General features: G+C 37.6%; 1 protein-coding gene across 1 annotated transcript; it reads right to left on the bottom strand.

Annotated features, from left to right (window-relative positions):
* Positions 1-3411: 3411 nt before the first annotated feature.
* Positions 3412-6798, bottom strand: LOC140161284 (cation channel sperm-associated auxiliary subunit TMEM249-like). The gene is made up of 3 exons (XM_072184760.1): positions 6665-6798; positions 5678-5970; positions 3412-3641 (listed from the first exon to the last, which is right to left on the bottom strand). Exons 1-3 carry the CDS (start codon positions 6796-6798, stop codon positions 3412-3414), a joined length of 657 nt encoding a protein of 218 aa, XP_072040861.1.
* Between the last annotated feature and the right edge of the window lie 14644 nt (positions 6799-21442).

Raw genomic sequence — 21442 nt, 5'->3', positions numbered from 1 at the left:
AAGCCGGTATGAATCATTTTGGCAATCAGTGGCGTATCGCTTACGCACCGGGCAATATATAGCCTAGCAATGTAGGGGAGCTTAGGGGTGAGAATGTAAAGTATTCCCGCTGGCCTTTTCCAAAATTCACTCAACCGGGACGATTGCCGGCGATAATTTAAAATAATTTATACACTTTATGGGCGAAAGTGAAATTTGATGTAAAAATATGCACAAAAAAAACCCCGTCCCGGGTAAAACAGAATGCGACCGTTGAGAATAAAATACTAAATTAATTGTATCTCGTCTCGTCGGGCTTTTAAAATTGCCCGAGGATCATTGATCTTTTCAGATGTTTCATTGCTTGGTGCAGTGCAGGGGCATTCTAAAACTAGGTGAATACTTTTGAATACAAACTAGGACCATCTATGCTGGGACAGACTAATGATTAAAAAAAATCAAATAAGAGGCCAATAAATCTTTTTAAAATTATATTTCGGCCTTTTCTATAGGTGTGCAAAAACCGTTTTTATCGACATGGGCCTAAACATCCCAGAGAATGGAGGAGACTTTATTCAGCATGGATGTGTAACAAAAACACGAAGAGAGAAGAAAAGGTAAGATGACAGAGTCAGACTTGCTGTGTTGTGTATTTTGGTAGAATTTTGTCTTCCTCAAAATCTAGTAGGCCTATTATATCGTCTTTTAGTGACTACTCCCCATTCCAGAAAAAGATAGTATAAGGGCCTACTATTTTTGTTTGATTAAAAAAATACTATCCTGTTTTGCCAAATGAAACTAATCCTTTAATTACTTCTAACTGGCAATAAAAGTCAAATTTTAATATTTTTGAAATTTGAGGGAAAATGGTCCGAAAACGTGCAATTTTGCATGTTTTCTTACAATTGTAGCCACAAAATTGTAAGACTTGGCACAAGTCTAAGCATTCAAAATCTTGAGTATAGGCATGGACATGAGTTAACTCATAATTAATGTTATTTTTGCTAATTGGTTATGAAAAAGATTGGAAATGTGTTTTCCAAAAATTAGAATGCATAACTTGAAATTAGTCTTTGTTCAAGTCTTTGGGCTAGATTGTCAGTCACAGAATACAAACAAGGCGGTTCTGGAACCACGAGTCTCACCTGCTTTTGGTAGAAGTAGACCTAAATGAACCTGCAACAACCCATGGTGATTTGCCTGTTCAATTTGAACTTGATTGGACCCCCGGGGATAGGACCAATATTGAATTTTGATCTTTGACCCCTACATTTATTACCTGGCTGATGGTGACTGTACCCACCCCAGGCACTCATAGGTCTAGGTGGTATGTCTATGGTACCCACCAAGTACCCAGATGACCCCTAGGTGACCCCGAAATGACCTTCCAAAAATTTGACCCTAAATATTGACTTGACCCACTTAGTTTCATGCCCATACAACAATATTTAGTAATTTGACCTCAGATGACCCTGGGTGACCTTGGATGACCCCAAAATGACCTTCCAAAAATTTGGCTCTAAATGTTGAAATGACCTTCCAAAAATTTGGCTCTAAATGTTGACTGTACCCATCAAGTTTCATGCCCATACGACAGTTTTTAGTAATTTGACCTCAAGTGAACCCTGGGTGACCTCGGATGACCCCGAAGTAACCTTCCGAAAATTTGACTCTAAATGCTGACTGTACTCACCAAGTTTTATGCCCATAGTACAGTTTTCAGTAATTTGACCCTAGATGACCCCTGGGTGACATCGGATGACCCCGAAATGACCTTCCGAAAATTTGACTCTAAATGTTGATTGATGTAGGCCCTACCCACCAAGTTTCATGCCCATACGACAGTTTTTAGTAATTTGACCTCATATAACCCCTTGGTGACCTCGGATGACCCCGAAATGACCTTCCGAAAATTTGACTATAAATGTTGACTGTACCCACCAAGTTTTGTGCCCATACGACAGTTTTTAGTAATTTGACCTCAGATGACCCCTGGGTGACCTCGGATGACCCTGAAATGACCTTCTGAAAATTTGACTCTTAATGTTGACTGTACCCACCAAGTTTCATGCCCATTGCCCATATGAGAGTTTTTAGTAATTTGACCTCAGATGACCCCTTGGTGACCTCGGATGACCTTCCGAAAATTGACTCTAAATGTTGACTGTACCCACAGTTTCGTGCCCATACGACAGTTTTTAGTAATTTGACCTCCGATGACCCCTGGATGAGGATTAGGATTTAACTATGTTTCAGTTTAGCAAAACAGGATATTTTTTAATAAAAAAAATTAGTGCTGTATTTTTCTGAAATGGGGAATAGGCATGTGCCAATAAAGATGATAATTAAACGACAATTTTCGTTTGCTGAAAGATGTTAAAATAGTTTACAACGTCAATGTTCGACTAGACGTGCTAAATGAATCATCGAATATAAGCCACAAAGTAAAAGAATACGCCCGTGGCGTAGGTTCACTAGGTTGTGGCTAGCATTTTCCAAGGTTTTACAAAACATTTGTTAAGCTTACTGCAGTATCACACAGATGAAATTTGTAGGTAGGAAAGTGCTTGAGTTTTTTTTTATCATAGTTTTGTTTATTTATCTTTAATTACGTGTAGGCTACGACCGGATTTTCTAAGATCTCAGACAATTTAGCTACCGTACCGTATATAACTCAGTAGGCCTTGTTGTAGGCCTATTAGATAGTGCTGGTGTGGGCATTGCTGCGTTAGGACTAGGCTTGTGACAATTGATAAATTGGTTATTGGTAGGCATAGGACCTAATCTACCACAAATTTGGAATTTGGTGTTGATCATTTTAAGAATGTATCCGAGAAACATCGGAGAATGTATCATGTAGGCCTATTAACAATGATTAATTTTGTTGATATTTGCTTTGATGAAATATATAATTATCTACATTAGACCTCCTGCAAACACCTAAACTGAACAAAAGTGTTCTGTAAGCCTACATTATGCATACAATATTAAACATCATTAATAACTGTGTGATAATGGACCTAAACGATTATTCAATCATTATCAAATTAAAAGTTTGTTTTAAGTACAAGTTTGAATGAACAGATTCATCAGGATCGGTATAGTAAACTGGTTAACAAAGTTCTTTGTATCTAATCCAGAATGTTCACTTACTTGTCTACGTTTCAACAACACCTGTTGAGGCTGTTGTCTTTATCAACACTTGATGTGTTGATCAATTGTGATCAGGTGTTGATCAGGTGTTGATCAAGTGTTATCAAGTGTTGATCAAGTGTTGAAAAAGACAACAGGTGTTGTTGAAACGTACCCAAGTATTAAAGTGAACATTTTGGATCAGATACAAAGAACTTGTTAACAAGTTTGAATACCGTCCCGTCCCTGTCGCTCTCTTTCACTCTCTTTTATTCTGTCGTCTCTGTTACATCACTATGATCACACATCGTAACAGCTACTAGATGGTGAGCCTGGTTTAGAGGCGTATGGGCATCGATGACGTATCACATGTTTGGTTGATTTATCCATCCAATCAAAATAGTTGATATTCAGTCTTGTTGCTAATTTTCTTGCGAGTTTTTCCAGCTTATCTTTCCTAACTGTTGATGATGTCAGAGCTTGTTCCTCCAAGTGGTAACCGTTTAAAACCACTTTGTAATACACCTCGCCTGTGTTTGAAAAGGAAAATAAAAGGTACGCCTATATTTACTCATTCCACGCAGATGACAAGTTTAATTTATGTTATAAAAAAATTAAGAATTGTACTTTTTTTTTTCATGGCCATATTTAATATTTGGAATCAGCATGAGAAATGCTCGAAGTACAAACAAGCCTAGTATAATAGTATTGGTTCAGTGGTTCTTAATAGCTCTTGATATTTTGAGAAAATACTACAAAACTTGAACCTTTTAATGTTGGAGCTTTTTTTAGCACGCGCGCAGAGCATTAAGTATAGAAAGGGACGTCTTTTTAAACGAGCGAATTAATAAACAAACATTCAAAACAAACAAAAACACAGTCAAATAACAAAGTAGGCCTACATTATTAAACACATTTGTATAAAATAGTAATAGCACCATATAATTATTTGAAAATTCCTAAGCAAACCGCTATCATAAATAAAAAACGCCTTCAAAAGGGAGTGGCCAGGTCATATGGACATGACTGCCCCCCCCCCCCGGGCTGTACCACCTTGGCTCCACAGTCCACATACTGCGAAGAAGTACTTTTTATTGGAAACTGATGGATTGGCATCTAGCTGATCCGATAGAGGCCCATGTTTCGATCTCTATTAGGTCTAGGTTAAGAGATGCACCCGGAGGGGGGGGGGGTCACCCCATTGTGGCCTGTACACCATCCGCGATAATGAAAACGCGTAAAAGGGTAGTTTTTCGTGGGTAAACACGATACGCGGGTAACGCGTTTAGGGTGTCAAAAACATGAAATATTGGAAAAAAGGTAGCAAAATTGCAATTGCTAATACGCGGAAATGAGGGTATGAAATTTGATGCAAGGAATAAAATCCCTGTTTAGGGTGTGAAACTGTTTAGGGTATTGTTTTAGCCAAGTTGATTATCGCGGATGGTATACAGGCCACAATGGGAGTGACCCCCGGGGAAGATGCAGCAGCAGCTTTTCTATCCTCATTCCTCTCTGGACTCGATAAAGGTCATCAGGGTTACATCGTCAACATACAAGATGGAAATATTTGTCACCCTCTGAGAGATGTTATCAATGAATATTATAAACAGGAGGGGACCAAGGATGGATCCTTGGGGGACACCAGCATTGATCCACCTCAGACTGGACGAGTTGCAATTTAGTGTAACCTTCTATGGGGCGGTTCGAGAGGTAGTCAGCTATAACCATGCTAACAGCTTTCCAGAGAAGCTAAGAGCGGAAAGTTTCGATCTCTTCGTCTAGGGTGCCAAACTCGATCAAATGCTTTGCTAATGTCCAGGCAGACAACAAGAGCTTCTTCCCTGTTATTGATGGTGTTGGTTAGACGCTAGGATACATAAATGGCATCCGATGTTGATTGGACAGCTCTAAAACCAAACTGTTGCTTGGAGATCAGTTTCTGATCGTTGAGATGTTTCCACTATGTCATATCTTGTTGACCATGCTGAAATTGGAGAGTACATGAAGGAGACATGGTCCGTTAGTTGCTCGGAGAGTGTTTTGTCGCCTTTCTCGAAACATGGGATCACATCAGCAAATCTCCATTGGGCTGAAATGTTTCCACTGTTGAAACAGAGCTGAAAGAGCCGTGTACATGGCCAGTTCAGCACTTTTTTCAACACTAAATTTTGTTTATTACCCGCAACGGGATTGCGCCGTTATTCCGAAGGACCGCTATTTAATACGAAGGGCTCGATATTCCGAAGGGCATTATACTCCGAATTTAGAATAAGGCTCATTATACTGAAGGATTATATTATGGAGGTTCAATACTTCGAAGGCTCGCTACTCCGACAGTCAAAATTACTTTGAATTTCGGAATAACGGTCCTTCGGAATAAACGGTCCTTACCGCAAATCCAGAGTAATGATCCTTCAAAAAAACGTGCCTTACTGTAACTTACCCTTTTGAATAATAAGTCTTCAGAATATTTACCCTTCGGAATAACGAACCTTTGGAGTAGGCCTAATGAAACTTCGGAAAAAGACCATTCGTGACCTACAATTTTACCCTCTCCACTAACCTGTTCCGCTTTTTTGTCCCACAAGTCGAATATACACATTATGCACATGTCCTCTGTAGACAAGATGATCCGCTTTGTAGAAAGAATACTCATGTTTGCTCATATCGATCACAATTTTTCGAATGTCATAATAAACATAAACTGAATATAATGTGACGACGAGTGCGATGATTCCAAATGCTAACATTTGATCGGGTTCATTGATGGAGTAGTATATGATGCAACCTAGAAGGACTATGACCGTGAGGAGAATGTTGATCCATAACCATGGTGACCGAATGGTAACTTCATACCTAGAAACAAAAAAGATGCAAAAATCAACCAGTAGGTCTAAGCCCAAACAAAAGGATTATTAGAGGTGCGAAACAACAACAACAGCAGCAACAACAACAACAGTAACCGCAGCAACAACACGGTAACAACAGCATGCAACAACAACAACAACAACAACAACAACAACAACAACAACACGACAACAACAGCATGCAGCAGCAGCAGCATCAACAACAATAACACGACAACAACAGCATGCAGCAGCAACAACAACACAACAACAATAGCAGTAACACATGAACAAAAACAACAACACAACAGCAGCAGCAGCAGCAACGTCAACGCAACAACAACAGCAGCAGCAGCTACAATAACAACAAATATAGGCTAAGCAATGAAACACAAACAAATTTCACATAACTGAGTGACATAAAAAGGTTTATCATTATTTATTTGAGAAGCCTGCAATCTGCATTCTACTATCAATATGACATCCTCGTGAAATGTCCAGAATCTAAATAGTTGTACGACCTTTTATTGCATTTTGCAGGTGGACTTGCATAATGATGGTGTTGTAGTCTGGTCTAATTATAATAATTGAAACTCCATACAGTCCAGCAAGCGTTTGTGTAAAGTTTTAGAGATGTTTTTATCCTCTGAGGCTCTGATACAAAGGTTTAGCTTAAATAATATTGCAAATAGGCGGGAGCTTACCTATGTAGCTCTGTTTCTGTAAATGGATGAAGTGGATTCTTTTCTAACTTGGCTTGCAAAATATCACCAGGTTTGGCCCAAAAAGAAACGTCCCAAGTTCCAAAGATGCCAACATGTTTTTTCGTAGTCGTCATTATCGCTTGCAGAGTCCAGAGTACGGTATGAATTATTACCAAATGCAACAATTGTATTTAAATTAGCCAGCCACGAGGCTTCTTTGCGTTCAGCTCCAAGTATTCGGATTTCAACTGGGGTGTTACTGCCTTTTATACTGATATCGAATACTTCGTCATTGGTCTCGTCATTACAGTTCAAATAAAAATCTACTTCCACGATATCTTTTAATTTGAGAATTATTTTTTGAAGTAAAAAATGACTGTGCAGAATCTTTCGAGCTGTTAATTTTGTCATGCGTATGCGTTAGCGTAAGCGTTAACGCTCTGGCACGCAATGTTACGCATTGTACGCGACTACGCGTACACGCACAAACACACCCCAGGTGTGTATGAACCGCGCCAAATGAAAGCCGCATGGTCCGTTTAGCGTTACTAAAGTACAGTAATTTACATTTTATTTTAAGAGTAGTCTTTGTTAAAAAATATTGTCCAAAATTGAGTGGTTATGAAGGGAACGATAGTAAAAATAAAAGAGGTCATACAGCAGAGTGAAATTCAAATGGAAGTCAAAATTGACCGAAAGATAAATGCAAAATATTTATATTGATTACTATGAGTTATTGTTGTTGTTGTTTGAAATGTATTTTTTGTGTTTTATATGAACGCACCGCCAATTTAGGCGTGTGCCGCTGATTCAAAAGCGTATGTTCAAATAAATAAATAAATAAATAAATAAATATCAAAACCTGCAATTATTATTAAAAATTAAAATCAAGGATATTAAAGTGATCTACGATAACAATGCAAAGTAGACCAGGGTGGATTTGTCGTAGTTGCATTTGAGGAGTTTGTACATGTTGGAGACGGGGTTGGGGATCCAGTGTGCGGAAAAATTACCTTATTAGTAACAGGCTAATATATTAACATCTTTCACTTTACCCCCACTTTACTCGTAATTGATATGCAGGCTACCCTACGCATGCAACTTAATTTCGTGCGATAATTTTGTGTAATGCAGTGTGTGACTGCGTTGCACATGTTATGATAAGGCAAAAAAATGTATGTTTGGCCTCATTCGACTGACCCAAAACATTTGAAAATCAACTGTTTTTTCCCCTTGAACTAATTTTTTCCCATTTTTATAGTGAAAATGGCGTATTTGTGTATTCGACCGACCGACCTTTTTTTAAAAACCAATTGAGGCCCAAATATGGCCTATGGCCACGCGTTTTGAACTCGCCACCCAAAAATGGTGGTGTTGTTACGCTTTTCCAAATCGAGACTCATTCAAATTGTTATATCTCTGCTTAAACAAAAGGTATTGAAGTGTGTTTGGTGTCATTTTGTAGCTATATAAGTGCCCTAACAGACCTCCAAAGGAGAATTGTTTATCAGCTAAGATAGTGGAGTTAGAGTTGTTTGAGTTCAGAATGACCGAGGTGGTGGATGAGGCGGTGGCGGATGAGGCGGTGGCGGTATGTGCAAAGTCTATGGGAAATAAAGATTTTGTGTGTGTGCGTTGAATCAACTGATCATATCTTTGCATCCATATGGGCTACAGACATGGTTAAGAGCTCTTTTGAAAGATTATTAATTCTGCTAATTGTTTTTAATCATTTTAACTCTTTATGATTGGTTTAGTCTATAAAATGCAAACTTTTATGTACAAAACTACCCGTTTTCATATTAAACACTGTAGTAAGCAATGCGGATGTCTTCAAAATCTAAAAGTTGCTGTAAATTTTTAATTACTTATCCTATCATAGTCAAAGTTTACATTTTCTGAGAGGAAAGTTGATGAGGAATCTAAATATGGACTTACTTTTTTTGTATGGGTTAGGTGTAAAATGTTTCAGTTCAAAATATGTTGAATTGTAAAAAAATATGAACATATTTTGGGACACCCTGTATTCCGAGATTACCAAACAGCTGTGATTTTTTTTCTTCCAGAGTCAGTAGGCTCCCCCTAACCTCTGACCAAATCAATGTTGTTTACTTTCAGTTTATAACTGCAAGTTAGTAATAAGCAATGCATTAAATGACCCATTTTTTATTTGGATTTTTTTATTCCACCCTGTATAACTTCAAGGTCACCCTGTACAGTGAGTTGAAATGTGTATATTTAAATTGCTTTTGCCTTCAGCTTTCCAAAATGTATACTTTTGCTAGTTTAGGGTTGATAGTTGTGGAGATATTCTAATTTGAAACTTGATTGGTGTAAAAATTCATAATATTTGTGATGTAACGCTAAGGGTGGCGAGTTCAAAACACGTGGCCCTATACAATATTTTTAGCCTAAGGTCAGTACAAGTAACGAGGAAAGATTTGAAATCAATCTTTCAGATGTAAATGTCAGAAAATACTAGTAAGTATTTTTATTTTGTGTAGGCCTATTTTGCAGTTCCTTTGGTCATTCAAAATTCAACAATAAAAGAGATTCGAACTCAATTTACGTACATTGGAACGTATTTTGGGAAAGTGCATATTTTGCTTCAACTTCGTGGAACAAATTCTGCTTCTCAATACACGCCAACTACCCAGCAAACACATTTCGAAAACATTCGCAAACAGTTTTAAAAAGGTTGTCAGAAAACGTTTATAAATCAGGTTATGTATGCCTACAAGGTGTAAAACGCTTTAACTGTTTAAAGGGGTATTTCGTGATCCACAGCCTCATTCCCCCACCTTTGTGATTTTTATACCATCTGAAACTTCTGGTTTCACATGTTTGTGTACAAAAACTTGTGTTGAATGTTGATTCATTCGCTTGATAAAAATATCATAATTTTTGTATTATTTTTATGTTCTGTTAATGGAACGATTATGAAATTACAACACATTGGCATATGCAGCCTAAGTAATACTAGTACATGTAAGCCTACATATGCATAAATTGCAAACGTAAAATCGGAATCAACTGAAATTTTGGCTACAAAATATTCTAAATAATGTTATCTAAGTAATATAAAACACACTTGTACGAATTTCCACGAACAGGAAAACAGTGGGAAATGGGAATTAAAAAGAGGCACAAAAGGCTGCTCTGGAAAAGCAGAAACTAATTTCCTTCGAGAACTCAAAAGTGATTGAAAATCTCCCATGGTTTAATATTGTTAATGGGTTCCTGTGCATGTACACGTAATAAAATATTTTGACTAGAATTTAGAAAGAGTACCCAATTCTATAGTAAAGTGTGTCACCATTCAAGTAATATAAGCCATGTTATGGATTTCACACGCTAACATTATCGAAATTTGAAATTATATAAAATCGAAGTTTCTGTTTCCAAGAAACGTAGCAACATAACAAGGACAGGTATTCCGACAAGACTTTGTCAATTTGTCAGAAATGCCATGTCTATAAACCGTATTTTGGTTGTACGTTCTGCTTTGTATTCGATCTGCTGGTGCATGAAAAACACACAACAACAACATTTTGAAAATGTTGTCAAAATGTTAAATGTAAAATGTTTTTTACAAACATTTTTTGCTAAATTTGTGTAATAACGCTTAAATAATATTATGTCATCAACAAATGTTTTTGAATATGCTTTTAAAACGTTTTATACCCTTTATATAACCCAACATTATCCGGCAACATTTTCTAACCTTCTGCGAATAATGTCGAAAACGTTTTTGTATGCTGGGATAAGAATAATTTCTTTGAAAATCATATATATTGCTCGGACAACATCATATCATTGGCAAGCTAATATTATGAGGACAATGAAAATGACTCTTTTTTTGTTGAGAAAATAAGACGTTATTGATATTCTGCAAAAACCAACTTAAGCGATGAGTTCCTTCGAACGAGACAGATTTGACCTAGAAAAAAGTTAACGTCATGAAATGACTGTGCCTGCTTTGCCAGAAGGGACTATAAACATTCTCAATGCACAGAACGTATACTGTTGTTGTTCACAGAAAAAACTCTGAATTAAGTATTACAAATTTAATGGTTTTTAAACATATGGATAAAATCAGTCGCTTCTTTTTTATATATTAGTAAATTGTGATATTACAATTCATATGTATATCAATATCATGAGAAATATTTGAGCTAAAAATAAAAAAATAAAATTTTGAGCTTAGAATTTCATCGTGATCAATCTGAGACTAGCATATAAACCGTGTTAAGTCCACAAACTCATGTATCTGATTTTCCTGTGCGATATTGCAATTGCTATAGTTATTATAGTTTCAGTCGGATGAAATATTACAAAGCAAATGCATAGTATCAATTATACTGTGTGAGGCTTTGTTTCCGAAATGAGAACAATAGTCTGTATATTGTTATGCAGCATTGTTATGGTAAATAATAGTACAACTCATTGTTGCTAATGTCAAACTTATCAAAGTGATTGTGATTGTAAATGAGAGCATGATATAGTGTCCGCTTCATTTACTTACGTCATCAGAAAAATTAATTTCGCTTCAAACGGGGAAGAACACGTACGAGCCCGAACTTTACCCACACAATTTCTCTTTTTTCAGGAGAAATACGCATAAAAAATTGCAACGAGTGTCAACTTGTAATGTAGTAATTATTCTCTTCGAATAGAGATAAACTTGTTTTTGCAATTAAATAGACCTGCCCTTTGAGGAGGTCTGTAACCTAAGGAGAAGAAGACAACGAAGACGACGACAGCAAAGAAGCAGTAGGAGAAGAAGGGGGAGGAGGAGGAGAATCTGGGAGGAGGAGGAGCAGAAGAAGAAACAGAAAAGAAAAATAAGATACTAAAGTGACAGATTGAAAGTAAATACGCTCTCATGTAAAATTACTGTACTTTATCTTTATTTTGATACTATCCAAACTATTTCTTATACACAGTTAAGTTTAACATTCAAATCGCGTATATCATCTCCTTCCAATAATTATAATGAGTATAAGACGTCAGAAAATATATCACTTATTCGGTGCAGTCTCGACATACTCTCCCATGTCACTTGATTCTATCTACTTGAAAACGTAATCTATCACCAAAAGACTTAGATTTACACATATGTCAGCGTCACAGACATGTCAAACGTGTTTTAGACGAACATCACCCTTAAGCTATAAAAATTAAGTTTATGGTTAACTTTAAAACCAAGATGGGCCCGAACGATATTTTGATTTATTTCTTTATTTCAAACCAACAAAATCAACCACCTGTACTTCGAGCCGGACATAATAGGTCCGAATGTGTACAAAACAAATTGGACAACCTGGTCTAACTGTATGGAGATAAGTCCCACAGAAAAGGAACCTTTTGGTATTTACATACCTTATTCTTTATATTTTGCTAGGAGTAAAGGAGGAAAAGAAAATATTAAAGGGATCCCTCCGTTCAGTCTAACCTGGATGGTTAAATGCCTTGAATCTTAACTTACGAGATATCTGTCACATTAGTGCTACTGTAATTTTAAAACAAAACATAATTAAAAACCTGCCAACCTCTTAATGTTAAATAAGATACGGTATTGCGTATCTAATATGTCTAAAAGCCGTTGTTGATTATTGTAAACATTATGTTTACCATGTTTACGTATCAGGAATAAAAATCACGGTTGTTTAAAAATCTAGAAAATGATATTAAAATCGGCATTTGAGCCGTATAATTATACTGATTAATATCACAACATTGGGTCGTTTAAGTGTTTGATAAGTCAGCCTCGTTAAAAAAAAAAGCGCAGTGATTTATAGTGCGCTATGCACAGGCACAACGCCTAGACGTTGATCCACAAGCCTCAGCACACTTTACAGGTTGTCGCTGACCACTACGGCCCCACATCATTCCATAAACCAAAGGGTTTTCCGTCGTCACCCGATTCGACTCGACTATTGCGCCTCTTTTCAACGCGTGCGTACTCCGCGTCGTGCTGGGCATCGCGTCGCAGACATCGCAGAGAACGATGCGTGTTGTGCGTGTCAATGCTATTTTTGCGCACCGGCGATAACCAAGGCCACAAAATAAAGAAAACAATGTTTGCTGAGCGCAAGAAAAATGGCCGCTTAAACATGTTAAATATAACATGTAGGCCTATAAAACCAAATTTTGCCAGCGTGCTTCCACTGATAACGGACCTGGACCCCCCCCAAGTAGGCTTACGACAGTAGGGTCCAATAGATGGTATGAAGTTATAGGCCTACCCAACAAACACAGAATCAAGTGGGTTTTTTTAACATTAGGCCTAAACAAGTGTTGGATAAATTGGTTAATTCGTTTTAATAATATTTTGGCCTAAATGTTGGGTAGGGCCTAACCACTACCGGTATATATAGGCCTATTATTAAAGGTTATACGTTTGTAGAACGTTTCATAATGAAACGCACCACACGGCAAGTTTATAATCCAACATTTAAATGTTTGAAGCACTTTGTGTTATTGGGTAAAGACCTAGGCCTACTACGTGCACTGAATTTATAATGCATGCGATATAGACAACACCCGACTATTCAATTTAAAAAAATGTGTCATACATTTACAAAAATAATATCATAGCCTAATAGGCCAAACGTTTTTCTACAGCTATAGGCAACCCAGTGTTTAACTTTGCTTTAATTGAACTGCTATGTGATATGAATCCACCTCGAGATAACTCCGTATTATATAGTTTTTGTGACCAAAAATTTTTTTTCACTCAGTAAACGGCACTATTATAAGCATGCTAAATAGGCCTATGCCTATAATAATTGTAGGCCTATTATAGTCAAACACTTCCGCCCATGGTGTCAAACGCTTCGCTTTACCATGTTTAATAAATCCTCTTTTTGGTCGATCGAGTCAGGTGAACATGGTGAAAGCTGAAAATTCCTCACTTTGTGTAACTTGATAACTCTTTGATCCAATATCTTTGCAGATTGCAGAATGGGAGTCTTTCTTACACCCGTTTATGACCAAAATACACCAAATTAGTAAGAATATTAAGGCATGAAGTCGTAATAATCGACATCATTAAAATAATTGTTCCTATTATGGTAACTTCTTATAGGTAACTTTTTTTTTACAGTGAAAACTTTCCTGCGTAAACAGACAATTCCTTTTTTGTGGCCATATGCGTAAACGAACGCTTATCTGGCATCAGATCGCGCATGTATACCAGCGCGTTGGTACGCACCAAAATATCCATGTACGCAATTAACTACGCATGGTGTCGCAGAAAAAATGCATTTTGACCTATTTTAGCAAATTTACGCGAAAACAAGGTCCGGTACCCCCAATTTTTTTTTGCGCGATTTACAGAGCTTTTTATTTTTCATAACATATATAAAATTAAAAAAATTTTATCGATACAATTTTTTTCTACAACGCAAAAGGTTGTCTATTTTGAGAAAATTGCTGATTTTGCCATTGAAGTGTACAGAGACTTTTGGAAATGTACACCTCTTTTAAAACGGCTGTAGCTCAAAAGTGAGGTCCGGCACCCCCTGTTTTTTTACTGATTTATTATCTACACATATTAATGTACAAAATATGTCAATTTAAAAAAATTTGATCGAATGGTTTAGTTACGACGGTAAACCCTTAACAACAAATCGGGGACTTTTGCTGCTACAAGAGCGCACACCCTAGACATTCCACAAATAACCATCGCACCCAGGATCAGCTCCCCGATTTTCGTACGGGTTACAACGAGACAATTAGCAGTAAGTTCCTTGTCCAGGGGAATTTCAAGCTAACTCAATTTTTCCACGAGAGCATACTAGGCACCACCAGGGTTCAAACCCACAACCTCTCGCAACATAGTCGAACGCCTTAACGATTGAGCTAACTTGACTGCTTCAAAATGGAATACACACTGCATGAAGATTCATGTTCTAGTTACAGATAGTACGTGGGATCGGAAGAAGGAGCTGATATACACAGAACTCAAGAGCTGGAGTCAGGCAAGTTTAATCCTTTGTCCTGCTTCAGCTTCTCAATCATGATTGATAGAGATACTTCAGTGGAAGACCCCTCACCACTGACGTGAATGATTCCTGGAATGGGTACTCAACTGGAACTTCTGCAGGAAGATTCATGTTCTAGTCACAGATGGTACGTGGGAAGAAGGTGCTGATATACACGGAAGAGCTGGAGTCAGGCAAGGAGAGGCGGGGGCTGTGGCCTCTGGTGGATGATGATTGATAAGTCAAATAATGATCCCATGTGATATCAACTAAGGTGTAACGGATCTTGTATATCATTATCAGGCGGCTATGGAGACTTCTGAAGAGATTACCATTTAAGGTTCCGCAACATGGCGGAGATACTGCTTGTCCTTTGGTAATCTCCAGTGCCAAAGCTGACTGAAGCTCGTTGGATCTGCTCAACTTTCGTAGTGTTCCGCTGGGTGTGTGTATTCCATAGTGATGAAGCGTATTCAACTGTTTGTTGAATGAATGTAATGTATGCTGCGTCCTTCATGTTTTGACTGTATGTAGTGATTGAAATTGCGTGAGAGGAAGGCCCCAGTGGAATAGACTTTTCTAGTGATGGAGTCGACGTGAGAGTTGAAATTTAGCCGAGAAAGGTAATTGGCGGAACCAACGACCTGATCATGGATACTATATGAATTAGAAATGGGTTGGGCCTTGTTGGTGAGTCGAAGGACCTGTCACTTCGCATCTTTAAATCTCATCAGCCACTTGTCTTATTATCCTTGAAGGGCGTCAAGATCCTTCTGGAAGGTGGCTGCGTCTTCAACTTCAACTTCTACATATACGCTTTAAAGAGGAAGAACCATCAGAGCAGTTCTTTTGGGATGAACCAAACCTGCCTGGTTATCAAATTAATCAGTGACAAGGTTATCTCTGAATTTGACAGGTGGTAATTGATGTTTTAATGTTATTGCATCGATTAGCACCTGTCAAATTCAGAGATAACCTTACCAGACATGTTTGGTTCTCCCCAGAAGAACTGCTCTGGTGGGGCTTGCTCTTTAATATAAACGATGCTATCGTCAGCAAACAATCTGGTAGTATAGATGTTCTAACGCTGACAAGAAGACCATTAATGTAGATCAAGAAAAGTAACGTGCCCAAGACATTACCCCGTGGAGCCCCAGATAATACTTTGGATTCGGAACATTTCTGGCCATCATCGAAGACAACTTGTGACCTGTCATGAAGAGAGTCAGCAATACAGCTCAGCTTTCAAATGACGATGTTTTGAGACCTTGTCAAAAGATTTCTCGCAATCGAAGAGGATGACATCAATTTGCGACTTGCTGTCAAGGCCTTTAGCTAAGTCTTTCGCATTCATGATAATCAGTTGTGCATGCGCGTATGTAGGGGTCTTTTTGGGCCCAAGCCCCCAGGGGTAAAAGGTGGGGCAAAGAAAAAGGGCGGAAAATTGTCAAAAATGTTTAAAAATTGTAAAATAAATGGAACTATACATTATTGGTCTATATTATTGACAGTATCGGCCGGCTTCCCTTTTTAAACAGCGGGAATTATGTTCCTTCTTCCACTGAGCAGGAACTCCGCCTTGAGGCCAGGAAGAGGAAAGTTAAGGTCGAGAAGATTTCTTCTGCAGTTTTCTTTAGGAGCTTAGTTAGTATACCATCGGGACCAAAAGCAGTGAAGGGCTTGAGATTGCAAAGGAGCTTGATGAACCATTCTGGCATACAGAGATACTGTCCATATAGTAAAAAATTGACTATAACCATGTCCGGTGGTAGAGGAGAGGAGAACCATCGTCTACTGCAAATATGGGCGTTAACTGCTTGTTCGGGATATCACGTCAGGATCTGATGCGTCAATGAAGCTCCAATATTCAGCACGCTTGGAAAAGATACTTTGAAAGTTGATCTCTAAAAGTCGGGGACATTGGAAGGAGTGCTGCTCAGTTTGCTTGCTCGTTGATGATTGAGCAAGTAGCGAACTAAGAGATGAGCTGTTGCAGTTACCTGAATGGTAGTGACATAATTGTTGACATCTTTATGAGGCAAGCTCTTATGTAAATGCATTGGTGGCTTCCCAGGAATGGAATTACAAAACGAAAGGGCGTGATTGGTCTTTGACAGCGAGTTATAAACTGTATATTAAAGAATTGGATCAAACTATTGCATAGGCCTTAAAATGAGAAAAATGGTGTCGTTCTTTTTTTGTTATACATCAAAATATATGAGGGACAATTAAAGCACATGATGTTTAATACTCTCTCTTCCTGTTTAAAGGGTCCTTGGCCATCAATTTCATTCAGGTGCGTGTTTGAAGAACGGCACATCGCATAAGTAAAAAGAAGAAAAAAAAAGTTCCCACCAGGTTTCGAACCACTGGCAAGGCACTACAAATGCTAAAGAGTGACAGGCGACGTATCAACACGTTTCTACCGCTCAATGGCTGATGGTCTTAATGCCAACTATTTACAAACCGACCAGAATAACAGAAACATCTGCTACATTAATCGATAACATATTAACGAATAATGAAAATATTGTACAATCTGCTATTTTAGTTACTGATATAAGTGACCATTTCCCTACTATCTTATCTACAAATCTAGATGTATCAGATATTCCGTGTAAAAAGGCAACATACAAAAGAGTACACAATAACTACAATATTAATAAGTTAAAGAACAAATTGGCTAATGTTAAATGGCAAGAATTTCTTGATAATGTTAATGCAGATGATGATTATAACAAGTTTATTGAAATATTTAACAATGTATATGATGAATGTGTACCATTGAAGAAATGTTCAAGTAAAAGAAAAAAAGACCCAAGATCACCGTGGATAACTAAAGGGCTTTTACGTTGTATAAATATGAAAAATTCTTTATATAAACAGTATTTGCAGAATCCAAATACGGAATGCCTCCAAAAATTTAAAACCTATAGGAATAAACTGCATGGTTTGATACGCAAATCGAAAAGAAACTATTTTTTACCAAATTTGAACGGGCAAAAAATAATATGAAACAGACGTGGAAAACAATTAATAGTATTATTGGACGTGGTAAAAATCAGCAAACTAAAAATAAATTTAAGACGGACAATAATGACAATACTGCTACTATTTTAGATCCCCAAGAAATATGTGATCATTTTAATAAATATTTTGTGAACATAGGTCCGAAACTTGCAGCAAATATTCATAAATCTGGAAAAGACTATTTTGATTATCTAGATAATCCCGTATCTAGTAGCATGTATATGAAACCTATTATAGAACCAGAAATTATTAAAATCATAGATAAATTCAATCAGAACAAAAGTGCTGGTTGCGATAATATTGGAAACTTCATTATCAAAAGGGTAGCAAACGAAATTGTAAAGCCACTTGCCTCAATTTTCAATCTTTCTATCACAACAGGTATTGTCCCTCAAAAATTAAAAGTAGCAAAGGTAATACCAATCTACAAAAAAGAAGACGCTGAAGTGTTTTCGAATTATCGCCCAGTGTAGAGCCTTTTTGAAGCATTATTTCTCTACCGGGCAAGCCTATGTAATTACCGGTAAACTAAAATTCACCTCTCGTTTTAACTCCTTCTCGTACTGCCAAATTACTCAACTGGACGATGCATGTATCTTTCATCTTTCATTTAATGTAGAAACAGCAACACAAAGTCTCAGGATTCAGTATTTGTAGCTATTTGTAGGCAATTTGTAGCTATTTGTAGGTTAAAACTTAGTAAGAGATCCAGGTAAACACAGGTTGCTTCAATTCACGAGTGGCCAATCAATCGAACTTGTATCGATCTATCAAATATGCAAATGAGCCTAAATTAGGGGCGCACAACCAGAAATTGGCACCAACATCCCGGCCCTTAATTGCCATTAGTGTGAACATGGCAATTCCTAATAAAATTGCAAGCAATTGGGTGCCAACTTTCCTTGACACATCTCCAAACATACCTGGGATCACTTATCAAAACTTAAGTTCACAGACTTGCCATGTAACAGCCTGAATGAGTATGTCAAATAAATCTGAATTTGAAACACAAGATGATTGACTAAAATTGTGTTATTACAATGTACTTGTCCAAAAGGGTGCAATCAAGCCAAAGGATTGCAAATTTATATCAAAATTGACCCTTACTTTATGGTCACAGCTCTTTTGCAAGGACTTGAATACAATTTAACGCTTAAAAGCGTTCAAAAATAAACTTTCTTTAGCTCATCATAAATAACAATAAAACAGAATGTGTATATATACATGAATGCACACCCAAGTAACATGTACCTACAGCAAGGACCAATTTGAACAAAAAACATTTGGACCAAAACGAAGACCAGAAAAATCTGGCAAATTTGGAATCCCATTTTTCCAACAAGCCAAAATGAACTGGTACATGCAATAAGGGAAAGCTTTCATGAATATATTCAACTTTAGCAAAACTATCACATAACATGTTATGGCTCATAGTTCTTCTTCTAATGATGTCAAGTCCTAGATGTGATTAAAGGTTCCATAGTACAGAACACTGTACAATAACTCTGCATGACATGATATGCTAAGCACAATTTCTTTCTTTTAGTGAAGTAAAAGGCACAAAACCAGCAGTCTACTGACTTGGAAAGAAAGAACATTTTGAATTGTGCAAATTTACAACCTAACCTAATTGTCATGCAAGTGTGTTGTTACTTTTCAACACAAGAAGATAAGTTACTAGTTAACTTGGAATTTGCTCAATGTATCAAACACATGCCTGCTTAATTTTGTTACAACTAACTTTTGGCAATTTAACTCCAAATATCCCTAATCCAAAAAATTGGAATAAACTAGATTTTGGCATTTGCAACAAAACAAGCATGTGAATCAAATTATTTATGTATTGTCTTTCTGAAACAGTCCAAATCATTCAAGGAGATGGTCCCAAGAGCACGGTTTACTCCCTTGGCTTTGGCAATGGTAGATCAGCTCCTATCATCTGACATGCCTGAAGAGTGAAGAAACACAACGGCAATGGTAGAATCAGCTCCTAACTTCTGACATGCCTGAAGATATTTAAATGGTACAGCTAGATGACCAAGTTGAGTCGGGTGGTTTTCTATTTAACCACAGACAGCGCTATCACACTACACATTGATGGCTCCAATGGTGTTATCACAGACTATGGTATTAAGGGTTCCCTGTGCACAAACATGGGATACACACACTGGGGAAATTTCCACAAATTAATGTGCCATAGAAATGTTTGTTCCATTTTCAGTTATTTACAGGTGCACAGCTGCAAAGTTTAAATTCAAGAATCACCCAACTAGTTACGGATGCCAATAATGTCTTGATTCCTCCATACCAGATAATAAAACATGACCCTGGCTTGTAAATTGTCCACAAATTATACACAGGTTCCAAGTTCCAACACAGATTACACCTGTGTACCACATGTTGCGCAGGCCAGTTCCACATGAAACCATAATAGAAGCTGCTAAACAGTCTCGTCATTTACAGCAATAAAATGTTCTCTGTCACTCTGCAGATTTAATCATGCTGTCCTTATGTGTCCATCTGTACTCAATTCATCCATTTTAACAGATTTTACAGCTCCTCAGGTAGAATTTAGCCCCACTTGGTAGCATTCAATTCAAATCCCATATCACAGCTTGAGCAACATTCAGCTTTTCAAATGTTCAGTCAATTCTATACAGCTTGTGTATAGTATGTGGCAACTTAAGCATTTTTGGGACATTTCCTTCCCATGGACAAATCACTTGACAATTTGCCCAGAATCCTGAGGGTATGGCGCCTCAAGCTCGCCTATGAACTATGCCATGCTGGCTATATTTTGCATGCACAGTTCCTTTCATCTATTTCGTCTTCTTCTTTCATCATCACACTCAATAAATGTTTTTGCCACAATTAATGGTGGTACTTTGAAATTACATGTACACCATATTTTGTAATATAAGGTTGCTCAGAATAGTTCATAATAGCTGACAACGGTTCTGGTGTCTTGCACTGGTTCTGGTGGTTATCCAAGTTGAAATCCACTTTTATCAATGGTAGGTCCATCCATGTGAAATTTCACTGCATTATAATGGTATGTATACACAATGTCGTACAGGTAGTCTGTTTCATGGCATGCTGCAGCGACGTGTGCATGTACATGTATTATAGATCCAGACGTTCTCTAGGCTTGATACGCGGTCTGGTTCTGGTTCCCTTGTGACGCAGGTTACTTGCAGTCACATTACTGGAATCCGCTTTCTGATCATGTTTATCAGGTGTCAAGTCTTGCTGATTCTCGGTTTCTTCTGTTCCTGGAGTTTGTTCAGGTGTTTTTGCAGGGTTTTCAGCTTCAAGTAGCAGACATATCTTGCTTATTGGTCTCAGAATAGTTGACACCTGAGTCTTTACCTTGACTTGGCGGACATATCCACTCTTGTCGGGTAGAGTTTCCATAACTTTGCCCATCCTCCATGTATTTCTGGGTAGGGTGTCGTCGACTACAAGGACAATGTCCCCAACTTGGACATTGCGCTGCGGGGATAGCCACTTTTGCCTTTCTTGTAGCTGAGGTAAGTATTGTCTTATCCATCGACGCCAGAAGATATTGGCCAAATATTGTACCTGCTTCCATCGGCGCCTTAGATATTGATCAGTATCTTCTGAGAGGTTGGGGGGCCAGATAGGTTGTCCCTTCAGAAGCAATAGGTGGTTGGGTGTGAGAGCTTCTAAATCATCAATGTCATCTGATGATCTTGTAATGGGTCTGCTGTTTAAGAGCCTTCCACCTCACAAAACAATG

Source organism: Amphiura filiformis, chromosome 1 (genome assembly GCF_039555335.1).
Source record: "Amphiura filiformis chromosome 1, Afil_fr2py, whole genome shotgun sequence".
Classification (NCBI taxonomy): Eukaryota; Metazoa; Echinodermata; class Ophiuroidea; order Amphilepidida; family Amphiuridae; genus Amphiura; species Amphiura filiformis.
This window is presented reverse-complemented; position numbering and strand designations above follow the sequence as displayed.